Consider the following 15945-nt stretch of genomic DNA (forward strand, 5'->3'; position numbering starts at 1 on the left):
GTTCAACTGAGTTCTGACTTAAAGGTCTTAAAATCAATGTCAATTTGACATTGCAATTTTTGCTTTTACTTTTTTCAATATGAACATAAAATACATTTATAAATGTGTATATGTGAAGCATTTTCAGATTTCTCTGATTTCTGTAAAAGTAAATGTAAATGTAGTGCATAAATGAAGCTGTGCCAATCTTAAGATTTGTAAATGAAGTTTGGTGTGAGGGATTTTCAATGGTCTCTTTTCACAGATGTGTCATAGCAGGGTAATCACAGCTGCAGCTGATAAAAGTAATTATGGGTGTGTTTTATTTAGTCAAGCCAATTAGCATCTGGACCAACAATAACATATGGTGCTTTCTCTGTGACACACCTGAAGCACACTTACTCATTGGCAATTATGTGCACCTGTGTTGTGACATTAGTAACGGCTGCAGTCTATTTACATGAGCCACTTACATTGTATATGCTGATGACTGGCACATTTAAATAGGACAGAGCCATCATTGCTTTCATTAGTTGCACCCGTGCTGTTCTTGCTATAACTAGTCAAAATATGCACAACGAGAAGAGTCTCATGGCTCAAAATACAAATACAGCAAACATGGATGAGCTGCTTAAAGCTGAAAAGAGGAGTTAGAGGTGTTCCCAAGCCTCCAGATAGCTCAAAGAACATAGAGATATACAGTACATTTACATGATGTTTAAAAAAAGTCAAATTATTGTGGTATCCCAACTTTTAAAATACATAACATATTTCTCTGGTTGAAATGGCACTAGGTTGAACTTCTTAAAGTTGGAATAGCACACCTAGGTATGCAGTTGGGGGTTTATTTACTAATGTATGTGCCTCGATCAGACCTGAGCTGGCCTAGGTTTTCTGTGTATGCGCCGCAGTCCTCGGACTGGACTTTGACCTGGAAGTTGAGCATCATAAATTAGTAGAGGAAAACCGAGAAAACAAAAGAGCTAGAAGGAAAGAAAACAAAATGAGGCAAAGGTATCAACATGGCAAGTGGTACAGCAAGAACCACGCACTTTTGTTTCACTGTTTGACATACAGTATAACATGCTCGCCACTTGCTAACGTGTTTGGTATGTGACGTAATAAGTCATCTGAAAGAAGGTCCAACAGCAACTAGCTGAAAGGGGGCATACCTCCACCCACCAAGGCATAATGGCACATGCTTCCATCAATACATCACTTCTCCCACAGTGCTTTTAAACTGGGACAAGGACAGTTGTCCATTTAAATAGTCTAACTGAACATTAACTGTCGCTCTACTTAACTGTGCATGTAAATGTACTGAGTGTAACAAAACCCCAAAACACACTTTAGAAGCTTTTTTTTTGAAGATTTCAATTATTACAACATTCCGATGCTTTAAAGGAATATTGATTGGTACACACTTTGTGCATTATTTTTTGTTTGCACTACATTCATTTTTATTTTTATTTAGAAAGTTTGAGCTGTAAACAACAGGACGTAGAACTCTGTAGCTATAGTGTTGAATTGCATTGAAAATTAGAATGAAAGGCTGCCACTGCTCTCCAACCTCCAACACAGTGTTTGGAATTGATTTCTGCTGAAAACTACTGAACAACTAAACTACTGCAGCCATGTGGCATCATGGTGCATTCATACAGTGTTAGCAAACCTCCTTTAGGGATGGGCGATATTACCTCATGTGTTATGTGACAGTCAAAATGTCCACAAATAGAGATTTGGCAATGATATTTTCAGCACAGGGGCTATTCCGGGCAGGCTTTGTAGCAAATCAGGGCTGAGTTCGTGCATGATTTCTTCATTCTCTTGTGATGTTGCAGATCCAGCTAATTCACAAGGTAAATGATTCATCGTGGAGTCCAAGTGAGCATTTGTGCTAAATTTGAAAAAACTCCCTCAAGGTGTTCTTGAGATCCCACGTATGGAATCTCAAGAATGAGGCACTGGAGGTCACAGTTACCTTGACCTTTGAATGACGACCATCAAAATCTAAGCAGTTCATTGCTGAGTCCAAGTAGACGTTTGTGCCAAATTTGGAGAAAGTCCTCAAGGCATTTTGAAGATATTATGTTCACGAGAATGGGAGAGAAGAGGACCTTTGATCCATGACCTCCAAAATCTATTAATTAATTGTTCAGTCCAAGTGGATGCATGTGCTGAATTTGTACCCCTAGTGTTTTTAAGAAATTGTGTATGTGTCAGGAATTTCTTAACCTGAAGAATGTTGTATAGAAATGTTGGTAAATTATTTTTTAAAAATTGCATCATGGCTATGTGATTGTGACTGTCTCCTCTTAAAGCCCCACAAATCTGAATTTACACTAAGAGGCTTACTTTTGGACTATTTATGGTCTAAATAATGTCAAATGAAAATGGCATTAAACAGTGCAGACAACAGCTTAGCGAGTGTCTGACTTAACTGTCGGACATCCCACCCTTTGTTCTGCTGCTGCTGTGACTTGAGCTCACTTTACTTATTTTCCATATTTTGTGTCTTTCAGGGTGTGAGGAATACTCTGGCAGGAGAGGAGTCCCAAGTGGAACTTCTCAAGGCTCAGCTGAAGGAGCTCTTCAGGTTTTCAGAGGACTCACGCCACCTTTCTGACGATGTCCTGGCTGTTGTCAAAGAACATCAGAGGTATGTGACTGTAAGCTAAAAACCCAGAGACTCAACACCAGGGATTAAACCAGAGATACTTCGCCAATTTTGAACCAGCTTTGTGTCATAACAATGGGGGTCATATGTGTAAATGAATTGTGGTAAACTTCCCTTCATTTTACCAGTGCTTAGATCTCCCCGCCTAGCATACTTTAAATGGCTCTGGGGCTGATGCTGGAACTACAGATTTTACTTCCGCATTAGGACACAAGGAGTATAGAAGTGGGTTGAGAGAGAGACCCGCCCTCTCTAACTCTCTTTGCAGCTGAAGCAGTTACGTGACTCTCCCTCCAGCTACATTACTCACCCACAAAAGCTACACATCAGTCCGCAAGCTCCTTGGCTCAGAAGCAGAAGTCCAGAGAGATGCTAAGTTAGCAATTAGCTAGTTATGAAGTATTATGAGGCGGTTAAGGTTAGGGTAATGGAAATGGAAATGGAAATGGAAATGGGAAGGCTACATCTTGTTACTTATGCCAATGCTAAGTCAGCATTGAGCTAGCAATGCCTTTAACTTGCAGCAAAAGGCCGAGGCTGGAATTGAACATGCAGCCGCTGTGGCAAGGACACAGCCTCTGTACATGGACACCAATTTCAAAAGTATCTGTGTCTGCTGCAGAGACAGCCTAGTTTTATGTAAAGACCATTTTTCTACTAGTGAAAAGAACTAATTCTTTATGAGGTTTTTTTAAATATTCACAGCAGACATTTTTAACACCTTCAGTATTAATAGCATTGTAAGGAAACATATTGGACCATAATTGGCTTCCAAACTAGTTGTGATGTCATAAATCCTGCAGATGTGCATTGTTCAAGATTCAAGATGAGCACAAAGAATAGTTTCCCCTTGGCAGATGAATGTGAAAAACATCATTCTGCTGAGTGAAGCTCAAACAGCACAGCAAAGAACAATAACCAGAACACATTTTTACTGGAGGGGACTTTAATATTTGCATCTCTATAACAAACTGCACTCACACTCTGACAGACCTTAATGGTGCCCATGAAAAATGCTCCCTTTGTCAGGAGGAAATTGGGACCAAGCATGAATTAATCTGAAATAGCAGAAACAAACAACATAAATAAATTGCTTTACTTTTTCTAGTTTTCTTATAAACAAAGTTAACTTTACTTTCACTGTTTCTCACAAAAACACACATAATTGCTTACCTGTAAAACATTGGGATAACAGTTTTTAAACCTGGATTGTTTATATTGATATTAACACAATTAAAGCATACTGTCTCATTTCATAGCTTAACAGTACACTAAAATATGTTTTTGAAAACATTTGAGTCGAGAAATAGGCAATGCAGTAACAGAATCCTGAGCATTTGGTGTAGCACCTTTGGAACTAAAAGTAACACATACCGACAGGTACCTAGACCCTAGATCTGTTTAGCATTTCCACCGCAGACAGTGCTCTCCATGTGGGCGAGGTCGCTCTGTCCAGCGGCACTCACTGTATTTCATTGTTCACTGGTGATGTAGAGTGAAGCCTACAGAATGGGGGTGCATGATGACTTTTTCAGAACAAAAAAGAGCAGGCTGGGTTTAAGAGTCCCTCTTAAAGGGATGTTATAAATGGCGGGTTTGTGCAGTGACTCCTTGTCAGGCAAGAGCAGGTAATTAGTGCCGCTGGAGCACACAGCAACGATGCTCTGTCAAGTTTTGAATATACTTTATTTCAAACACTTAAAAACCCTATGCTCTTGTTTTCACCCTCTGAGTCTGTGTCATCATGGCAAAATGTGGTCCTGGAGACACCTATTATAGTGAAAACTACCACAGAAGTCGTTTTGAGGACTCTTCCAGATGTCTGTCCGTTTGTCTGCTGTGGACAATTTTTGTCTACACAATAGCAACACCTGGCGTAGATGTTAAAAAACATACTGTAATTCCCCATAGTATCTCTGCCTGCTGGCTGCCAGCTATTTACGGTCCTGTAACTTCTCCCTCCACCACCAGGTGTTGCTATGTCTTTCAGCTCAGCTGCCTGTTTGTGGCACCACTGACTGAGTGGTGGTGCGTGTTGTACACTACATACAGTGAGTTTAATAGGAAGAGGAGTACCTGTATTTATAACGGTATTGAAAAAAATGCCATTCAGCTTTCTAAATACCCGTTATACCATTATACTGTGATATCGCCCAAGCATATTTACAAACTTTACAGCTGTGTAGTTGAGATCAAAATGAAGGCTGAGTTCGGAGGTGAAACTTTTATTTGTTTTGTTTAGTTTTTGAGGTTGGAGGTAATGAGAAAAAGAGAAAAGTGAGGGACGGACACTCGGCTTTGTCTCCCCCTGCTCTCTGTGATCACCATCACTGTTTTAATGCAGATGTATTAAGGCTGAAGTTGCCTTCATTTAGATGTTTTTTTTTCTGTCTCTGCTGTCATGACAATGGAGGGTGGCTCATAAATACTAAATTCCCCAATAGTCCACTTGTTACCAAGCTCCCAACAAAATGATTTTTAGTTTAGGACATTGTCAGGCAAATAAACACATATATAGTGACATCAGCTGTGCTATAGATTGGCAACTTTTTACATTTAAATTAGGGATAGCAGAGAAGTGAGAAACAACAAAAAGTTGTCATATTCAACCTCAACCATAAAGCATCTGTTACCATCTTAATGAGCTGTAAACACGCAGCACAGCTTTTAGGACAATAAATGTCAGCAACACAACTCTAAACTATATTGTGAATGTGGGTGTTAAAAACACGACAGAGCCATGACTCAGTCATGACTGAGACCAGAGCAACGACGCAGAGCACGATGCAGCTGCATACTGTCTGCATTAAGCGTTATTTTAGCGCAGGGATACTCAACTCTCTTTGCTCTGGGGCGACTTTTGCAAAATGACAAGAGGATCTTAGGACGTTTCTAGGACTTAAGCAAATTTCTAGAAATTAGGACATAACTGGGATTTCATGACATTTCTAGGATTTTTGGACATTTCCCGTTTTTTCAGGACATTTGTGCAATTTTAGGACTTTCTAAGATTTTAAGAAATTGTTAATATTTTATGACATTTCTAGGATTTTAGGACATTGAAGGATTTTAAGAAATTGTTAATATTTTATGACATTTCTAGGATTTTAAGACATTTCTCAGGTTTGAGGGCCTTTCAAAAATTTTTGGAAATTTTTAGGATTTTAGGACATATCTGTGATTTTAGTACATTGTTCAGATTTTCAGACATTCCTAAGATTTTAGGATTTTTCTGGGATTTTAGCACATTTCTAGAATTTTAGGATATTTGTGGAATTTTAGAACATATGTAGGATTTTCGGCCATTTTTAGGATTTCAGGATGTTTCTAGGATTTTAGGACATTAGGGGCTTAACTAGGACCTCTGTCAATATGTGTGGGGGATCCTCTTCTGTCACTATTTTTGATCAACTAGCTCTCTGTTGATGCTGTTTTATGCACTCTGGCTCCTTATGTATACTGAAAGTACAAAAACAATTCCCAGTGTCAATCACTTCATTTTTATTGTGAATTAGAAAATGACTGGGGGTCCACCAATCTGGCACCCTATCAGGGGCCAGATTTGGCCCACGGGTCGTGTGTTGAGTGTAACTGTTTTAGACTTTTAATATTTTTGATTTAAAAAGGTTTGATGCTCAACCAAAACTATTTATTTTCTTTGTGTGACATGATTTAAAGAGAACCTAATGAAACCTGTGAGGAAACATGTTCACATTCTTAAACTTTTATGTAATAAATGCAACTGTGAAAAATATTTATGCACAACTCTCACCGTGCTGTGTTTTACTTTTCTTTTTCTTGGGAAATATTATTTTTACATAACCTTACTATAATAAGTAATATACTACATGCACCAATCAGAATGACAGGCTTGCAGGTCAGTTTGGAAATTCTCTTGTTAAAGTTGTCTGTTGTAAATGTGTGTGTGCTCTTGTTGCAGTGTGAAGTGCAGAGCGACTAGGCTGTGTTCGGAGTCAGAGTCCGGCCTGAGAAACATCCTGCAGGACCCGCTGCTGGTCTACGCACAGTGGAGTCACATGGTCTCTCAGGTTCTGGAGGCTTCTGCTGAGGTCACTGACTTCTCCCACATTGCCATGTTGGTGCAGAACATAGAGGTAAAACACATATTTGCTTAAAGCAGCTATAAATGATAGTTTTATAACAACAATGTATCAAATGACAGTGTGTAATGTGAGAGGTGTGGCTAGCGATGATGAACCTACAGAAAATAATCAGCTGAATCTGCAGCTCCCCTCAGCTTTATAGAGATTTATAATGACTTTCAGCTTATTGTTTATCTGTCTGACTGCAACCTTAGTGTTTTGGTTCACTCTCAGTGAGTGGAGCATTGAGGAGCTAAAGAAAACCAAACACAGAGCTAACAGAGAGAAAGAAATTGGACTTACATTAATCAAGCGGACACAAATATGGCTCCTAATAAATGATCATTCTATTCAGTAACTGCTGAATGTGGAAATAAGCAACTGTTGCAGGAGTTTTCTAAAATACATTGTATAGATATCCATACAGAGACACTCATACAGCAGTTATTCCTCTCAGTCATCACTTATAACCCACTAGAGGTGTGTGGCAGTGTATATACCTGAAAAGACTCTGCCTGGATTTTCTGATTTTGTTCCAACAAGAGCGCTCAGTTGTGGTCTACATTAAAATGTAGCAAGTCTTTATTGAAATGTAACAAGCATCCAAGAGGAAACTGCAGACACAGCGGCAGGAAAAAAAGGGAAATAAAACGAGGCAAAACACCAAACGTACAAAGCTCATTCCCAAATGAGAACAAATCTGAGGCTGGCTTTTACTTTCATTTTCACTAGTGAACGTATTAAAAAACAGTCACTGACAACTCCTGCATATTATACCTTCAAATGGTGACAATATGTCAACGTTGTGTTCAGAACTTGATTCCTCTGCCCCAGGCAGGCAAAGAATTAAATAATTGCAGGTTTAAGAAACAAATTGATAGTTTTCTCACATTTGTGGGGAAAGATTTTCATGAACTTGAACACTGGTTAGTTCAAATGGTTGGACCAAGAAAAAAAAGATCCATCGTCTCCTTTCAGGTCCTCTCTGTTTTGTGTTCAGACTAGAGCTCTAATTCTTTGCCCAAACCTGATATGGCCTGATCTGACCCTTTCTCAGTAAAACTGTTGTGAACTGTCTCATGCTTAATTGCCACTCTAGTGAGAGTTTTTTTTAACTGAACCAAGAGGAAACGACAGAGAAAGAGGGGGGGGAGAGAGGTGATGGGACAAGGGAACATGTGGAGAACCAGCAGGAGAAAAAGAGAGAGAGAGGAAGGGACAGATAGAGGGACACAGAGGGACAGAAAACATTTGCTTCTGCCTCCCCAGGAGTGGGGAGCTGACTGAAGGGAATACCTTGAATACACAAGAAGTGGCACGCTGCTGAGAAGTCAGGGTTGACAAAATAAAATATCGCTGTCAAAATAAAAGCTCCCAAAAATAAGAATTTATACAGAAACACATATATATGGGGGGACCATTAACAAAAGGGGAAGAAGTGGACTTTGGTTGAAATATAAATCTGTTACATGAACACATGGGCTATATGAGATAAATAATTACAAGTCATTTAGATGGGCAAGTGACTCATTCAACGGACAGTTTTGCTGATGTCATCCAGCATCATTACAGACCGGTGAGGGAAAAATCTAAAACTACTGTACAGTTAGAGCTAGTGTGTAATAAGAAGATAACAAGAAAGAGGCTTATTGTACAGTAATATCAGAGGTGCTCACTTTGTTTCACTCACTTTTTAATGGGGAGCTGCTGGAATATATAACATCCCTCTGTGATTGATAGGAGAAAATCACCACAGCCATGGCTTTGGTTCATAATTAAGAGCTGAGTTTATCAGTAATTCAGCCTTTAAGTCCTGCTAAAACTACAGGGCTGGATGCATGAAACTGTAGAATTATAACTAAAACAATGTCTATGCATAAGACATTTGCATACAGTTATAAAAAAAAATCAGATTCATAACGCAGCATGTACATCTGATTATGCTGTATATCTCGATCACTGTGGAGCTGGGTGATCGAGCGCAAGCCTCATTTTCACTCCCACAGCGGCCCAGAAATGGGTGTAGAAACAACCTTTAACATGTGTTTGCATATGAAAAAAGACAACAATTTCACCATCTGTTTCTCCTCAGCGAGGTTCTCCAACAGAGCTGCTGTCATTTCACACGGCTGTGAATATTTGAAGCATCTGTACCATAATTTCATCATGTTTCTGCAAACCACCACTGTGGTAAAATCTCAATCATCATTATTGATCGTTAGAAGGGTGATCAATAATTCATTCAGAGTGCTCGTGTTGAAACAGACTTTACAAAGTGCTTCACATTAAAAGACCAGTAACGGGGAGATGATGCTTAAATGTATGTAAATAAAAATGATGGAATTCCTCACTCATAAATAATTTAAAATTAATTTTACAAATGTGTCTTTGATTTACATTCTGCAGAACGCTGTGCAGCCTACAAAAATAAGAACACAACAACCAAGAAGCAGTGTTACCTATCTCTCAACTTGTATTTAACCACCTCAGAATTTCCCCCACAGCTGTCTCAGCTGATACTAATACAATGCACATTCATGCATCATTTACACATCTGGTGTTTTGTCCTCACCACAGACTGACTGACAGCTTCCATAGCAGCCTGAATAAAATACAAAAGAGTTCATTGGAAAAGTTTCTAGTGCACATAATAGAGCTGAAGTCTCGAATCTGTGATCTAAATTACAAACCCACCCTCTCTCCACTCACTGTGAACTCTCTAAATTACACAGAATACTGAATGCCAGTGTGGTTGCCCCAATCTTTATATTTCTCTCAGATACATATTTTATGAAACTTTGAGAGCTTTCTAGCAGACACACAGACAGACAAAGCTAAAGCATCTGATAATGTGTCTAATGTGGGAGAACTTTAACATGAGTCATTATCACAAATATACTAAATATATTTCCCCCTGACAAAGTTGTTTCAGTTGTTTTTCAGCTCAGTGTTTGTCACGTTAGAGACACAGTGGAGAGAGTCCATACCTGGTCAGCCTCAGTTTTCTGTCTCACGCTACTGTTCCACCTCATCGTCATCGATTTTGCAAATATCAGTATCCAGGCCTGGAAAAGTTTTGGAAAACGAAATATACCCTGAAATTTTTGGAAAAGTAATGTAATTTTGTTTCACAAACCTTTATGACAACATCTGTTTTTAATGTTTCTGGTTGTGATTTGTGTAAGTTTTGGGGATTTTTAAAGTTTTCTTTAAAAGTCACTAAAATGTTTAAAAGGAAAAGAACTCCAAAATTTTTGTGTTTAATAATCAACAAAAACATTTTTTTATATATTAAAAAAATAAGGGGGGAAAAGCAATTTTTTTTTCCTCTAAATTTGGTCAAAACCTTTTTAAGGAAAAAAAAGGGGGAAATGTTTTTTCAAGAAGAAAATGCCTTCCAAACAAATCTGTAGTGACGTAAAAATAACCTACGGAATAACCTCCAGAATTAAAAAAAAAAAGTCCCTCCCCCAGTGCTTGACAGTGATTTGACATGCCTCCCCGTCTTTGCACCCTCTCCACTCTAATAAATAAGAAACAGTCCCTACGTTATATATACATATGAAGTTCTCATCATGTTTAGAATTAATTGTTTTTTAATATAATAAAGATAAAACTATTATACAGTAATAAGAAAGAACTGATGAGTATCGTTGGTCATTTTAGAGAAAGTACTGTATGTTGCCTCAAAGTCCTGATATTTATTGGGTTAAGATGTGATTGAACCCTGCTTCTAAAAACAACATCAGAAAGATTTGTAACTCTCCAATTTCAAGTCTAAAATACATTTCAGAGTCGAAGCTCGTGTAAGAGTTGCATCACTGTGACAGCACACACTACGTATGAAGTTCTGTACTGAGAGATTCTCTGAAGTTGAACCTAAATCATGTGAGAGTAACTGGAGTTAATTATGAATTGAAAGTAAATTTTTATATGTGTGCACTCCCTGGGCAGCAGCGTCGAATAAAAGTTTGAAAACAACAAACTTCACATAGTCTTCATTTCTGCCCTTTCCTGCAGCGTCTGCTGAGGGACAGCGTGCAGCTGCAGGAGCGTCTCAGTCTGCTGCAGATGAAGGGGGACCTGCTGGACTCTGTGTTCGGTGCCGACAGGGCCGACAGCCTGCAGGGCGAGCTGAGCGCTGCCATCAGGAACAGAGAGCTGCTGCACACTCAGCTGCTGCAGAGGAAGAGCCGGCTACAGGTGCTTACACCACACTACTGTCAGTCATCTGCCTTTACAATGTAAAAGAGAACAATGTAAAAGAGCTGTTTTTCATATCATATAATGTTTGAATTGTTTATGCAGTGGATATCTAGTTGAGTAAATATCAAGCTGTGTCAGTCAGCATAGACCCCCATGTTTAAATGCTCAAGTTTGCATATACATGTTTACAGCCTGGTACAAAAAAAGGCTTTGTCTCCAAAGCTTATTTAAAAATTCATGACAACTGTACATGGTGAAGTTTCATAAAGTCACCTGTTCACATTTGAATAAGCTTAACCCTTAGGGACTGTTTGGCACATTTTACACACTTGTCATTCTTCATTTTCTGATCATTTTGGTTTTGTTCATGCATATGGCATAACTTTTTGGGCAGATTGTGTGTCTTTGTTTAATCTGTGAATTTCCAGCTCAGCTCCTACAATAAGTCTAAAATACACTGTGGAGACTAAATTGTTCCATTCAGGCTGTCAAGTGCAAAAAATGCTCCTCAGTACTCATTCAAACTGACATTTTTAATCCCACAGCCATCAAAGCATAAAAATGCATTTATTTATTTATGGGTGTCATTCTGGGGCTTTGCCTTGAAATTTATAATTTTTACCATTTTCCACCTGATGACCTCATTTTTTTTCTATATTTGGCATATGAAAAAATTAGCTATTTCCACTAGGTGCATTGTCACAATCATTGCAATCAATGTTCAATGTTGCTGCATGAAGTATATTGAAATAGAATTTTTTTTTAAATCAAAAAGCATAGTGGCATTATGACAGAAACCTGGCATTTAAGGGATTAATAATGATTTTTAGGATTAGGACTGATGTTGATTAAAAAAATTCAACTCAGTGAAAGAAGAAAGTCATATCAATGTATAATATTTTTGCAGCCTGATTTTGAAAAGTGCATTTTGTGCACAGAGCGGAATGAGTGTGAGTATTTAACACTGCACAAAAAATAATAATTTATAAAAATCAGTGTTGCTGCAAATTAATGACACACCCTAGGCTGTGATAATCAAAAACATGTAGCATGTAGTAAATTGAAAATAATTTTTTTGGTGTATATTTTTGTTTTTTTCTTAAAAACAGTGGGATTATGACAAAACCCTGGCATTCAAAGTCAAATTCTGAAAATTAATAAATATTTTTTATTTATGATTAGGACTGATGTTGGTTAAAAAAATCAACTCGATGAAAGTAGAAAATCATAATGTATTTTAATTCTAAAGCTAGAATTTGAAAAGCACTCTTTGTGCGCAGAGCAATATGAGTGTGTGTAATATTAAAGAGGGCCCTAAGGGTTAATTAAAGGGTGAATTTTTATAAACACACCAATTTGCGTTATCAAGGCTTAAAGTTACGCATATTTAAGGGCATGCCCACCTTGAGTGAGAGGTGGGTGCTGTTCGTTGAGAAGTCGTTTCCATAGTGACAACGTTAGTTGGGTAACGTAAATGTGGCGTAATTCCAGATTCAATTCAAAGAAATGTTGCGTTTATCAACAGCAATTTAACAGACTCATGTGTTTGCCTAATCAGAGTAACCGTCTCAAAACTGATTTTCACTAGAAATAGTTCATTAAACCTCAGAGATTATTAGTTATTTTAGAATCCGTTTGTTAAGTTCTCACCCCACAATGTGGAATCATTATTTCTCCTAAAGTGAATAATGGCAGGTAGGATTGAAAACACCACACCTCTTCTAGTTTTTCACACATTCCATTTGCCTTTGTCATCTTCATTGTAGGGAGGTAAAACACACACACGCCCGCACGCAGGCTCAGTAATTCCATCCTGGGTGTTATTGTCCTTGTAAGATAAAGTTGCCACATTATCCACAATCCAGAAGCCCTCAGCGCCATATGCAGGCCGCACTTTATCATGGAGGAGATGAAAACAAAGAGGACAAACTCCGGTTTCACCATTCAGTCCAGACCTGAGTGTCTGTGTACCAACACACCTGATGATTCCTTGTTCCCTCTCTCAGGGCTTAATCTCAAGAACCAAGGACTTCGGTGACGCCTATGAGTTGATTCGCTCCAAGCTGGCCACTCTGCGGGACCAGCTGGTGGCAGCCGACGGCCTCCAGCCCGACATCCTGGCCAAGAAAAGCCAGTCAGACCAGTTCAGGGTGAGTTTAATCCCAGACTAGACTGGCGCCAAGCCGAAGTGAGCCAGCACGCGTGCTGGAACACGGGCAGATCAGAGCCTCGGGCAGATTAAAGCGATGAATTTGGATCGAGTGACATGTTCACGTCTCTGTCACAGCAGATAACCACAAAGCAGATCCTCAAGTGTCGACTTAATCAGATTCAGTAAATAACGCGAGTGTTTAACCCTTTAAAACCTGCATTCAGACACCTTTCACAGGTATTTAACCCTTTGAAGTCTGATCACATTGTTTTGCTTTATCCTGAAAACACTGGGGGAAAGGCAGTTTGCAACTTGGCCAAAATAACCTATATTATACAAGCTTAATGTTCTCTCTTTTTTTGGTTTTGTTTTGTTTTTTTAATTCCCTTTTAATGTAACTGTATCCTTTGTCGTGTTGCACTGTAATTTTTCATGTAATATGTTAATGAGTATTAAAAAAATAATGAAAAACGCACAACAAAATAATTTAAGTTAAATGGTATGTATATATACAGTTTGGAAAAGTTATATATTTAATTGGATTTGATTTTAAAAAAATAGATTGTAACTACTTAAAAAAAAGAAAATAGTATGCAACTTGGCAAAAAAAATACTTAGCACGTTGCAAGAAATTAGTAGATTTAGGATTTTTTTTCGAAAAGGTTGGGGAAAAATTTTCAGAAAGCTATATTTATAATGATCGTAATTTTATATTTAGAATTATATTACAATTATTATTTTTAAGCAATTAAAAAAAAAGTTTTTCATTTCTGTTTTTTACTTTGTTTTGCTAATTTTCATGTTCTTTTTTTGGGGGGTCAACTTATTTTAATTTTGAGTTATTTCTTGTTTTTTTTACAATATTTTTAATATTCTTTTTATTTTTTAGGGCAAAACAATACATGAACCATTCATCAAAAAACACAGAAAAAACAACTGGGCTCACAGATACTATAAATGAAAGAGACTCAGGCACTACACACTAACACAAAAAGACAAAGGAAGGAAAAAAAGGTGACAAAACCTGTTAATCCCCTGCTTCATAAACCCTGCTGTAAGAATAGTGGAAATATTCAATCCAATAAAGCGCATAAAAGGCTCCAATGCTCTAAGGAAAACTTTGTCTCTCAAAAGCAGGCTGCATGTCAAATAATCCAAAGAAATATATAATAAGTATGACTTTATGTCACTGTGGTTGAGCTGGAGCTCGGTCTGTTCTCCAGTTCAGGAGTACATACTTAAACAGATTGTTAGTATTTTGTAGAGTTTGGGTCATTTCTTCCTAAATTGCTTATTGCCTTCTTCCAATGTTTTTGAAATAAATCAAATCAATGTGTTTAGGGTTCAAAGGGTTAATGTGTAATAACAAACAACAATTATGATGCAGTGTTTCTGATTTGCTACATATCCAGTCCACTGTACACATCCATCATTTGTGAGAGCTCGCTGTGGTGATGTGATGTGTTCTGCTACCTTCAGGCAGTCATTGGTTTCACTTCATTACAGCTGAGAATAAGAATCAGACTGTGGAGCCTTCAAACTTGTGTCTGCTCTTAGTGCTGACAAAGTGATCGATTTATTTATTATAAAAGATGCTGCTACAATGTCATACCGAACACTGTATAATAAAGTATCTATAGATGAGATATACTTTTTAAAATGATGAAAGATGGTACCTGAACTGAGTTTGCACCAAACCCACATTGTTGTATTGTTGTATCATTTCCCATGACACACTGTCCCACTGTGTGTCCTGTGTGTCCTCAGGTGATCCAGAAGGACCTTGAGGACTGTGAAGCCCACATCACAGCGATGGAGACTCTGGTTTCGTCCAGTCAGAGCAACAGGACTCAGTTTGAGAGGCTTTACACTGACTGGAAACATCTGCACAAGGCAACCAGGGTAAGACTGGAGAGTGCTGTAGAATGCATACAGTTATCAGAATCACTGAGCCCACAGTCAAAGCTGCACCAGTCCATGTTTTTATATTACATACCTACATATATCACATTTTATATGACATTTTTATATCAATGACGTCTATTTCTTGCATGCCTCCACAGTCAACAAAGAATCCAAAAACTGAAAAAAATCTTAATGAATAGAAGTCATAGGGGTCACATGATGCTATGGCTATGTGCTTGTCAGTAGGAACTGGCTCCCTCATGATGCAGCAGGAGCTACAAGAGCTGTTTTTGAATCTTCAAAAGTTGAGCAGATCCTCTTGAAATTTTGAATCCACAATTCCTCTGTGAAATCGTGGACTATCACCTCCCAGAAATCGTGCGGTGACTGCAATAGAAATAAAGCTGCTAATGTTTTGAACATCCATCAGCATGCTTCTTGGCATGTTATCACCAGAGGAGAAGTTGCAGAACATCACTCAGTGAAAATGCAGTCATCTCGCAACTGTGTTTTATTGACATTTTGAAATAGCGCTTAAGTGTTCCGGAAATCTGTAATGGAAACCCGCCTACTGTAAAACTTAATGCAACCTCTTCAGACTATCTGCAGTTCCTCAGATGATTCTTTGGTGTTTTAAAGGATTAATTTGGATTGGCACACAAAATCGATGATCGAGGCAGCTGTAGACCAGCAGCTCCCATGTTCAGCTGTGTTACAATGCTGTTTTTGTAAATAGAATCTGTCTTTGAAGAGAGCAGACAGAAGTTTCACTTTGTGTTGAGTCCCCTGTGGAAAAACGGCTGTCTGTTTGGGAAGTACTGAGCATATGACTCATATTCAGACTTGGATTATACTGCACAACGTGTTTGTGAGTTTGTAGATTATGTATGTTATGGTTTTGCTGTTTTTAAACGCAGACCTCT

General features: G+C 38.2%; 1 protein-coding gene across 1 annotated transcript in view; it reads left to right on the forward strand.

Annotated features, from left to right (window-relative positions):
• Positions 1-15945, forward strand: part of syne3 (spectrin repeat containing, nuclear envelope family member 3) — a 74391-nt gene that overhangs the window by 15735 nt on the left and 42711 nt on the right. Inside the window, exons 7-11 of the mRNA XM_042500605.1 lie at positions 2502-2638; positions 6597-6771; positions 10780-10962; positions 12972-13115; positions 14885-15019. Of these exons, the coding sequence (XP_042356539.1) occupies positions 2502-2638; positions 6597-6771; positions 10780-10962; positions 12972-13115; positions 14885-15019 (774 nt within the window). The remainder of the gene's footprint in view (positions 1-2501; positions 2639-6596; positions 6772-10779; positions 10963-12971; positions 13116-14884; positions 15020-15945) is intronic.

Source organism: Plectropomus leopardus, chromosome 14 (assembly GCF_008729295.1).
Source record: "Plectropomus leopardus isolate mb chromosome 14, YSFRI_Pleo_2.0, whole genome shotgun sequence".
Classification (NCBI taxonomy): Eukaryota; Metazoa; Chordata; class Actinopteri; order Perciformes; family Serranidae; genus Plectropomus; species Plectropomus leopardus.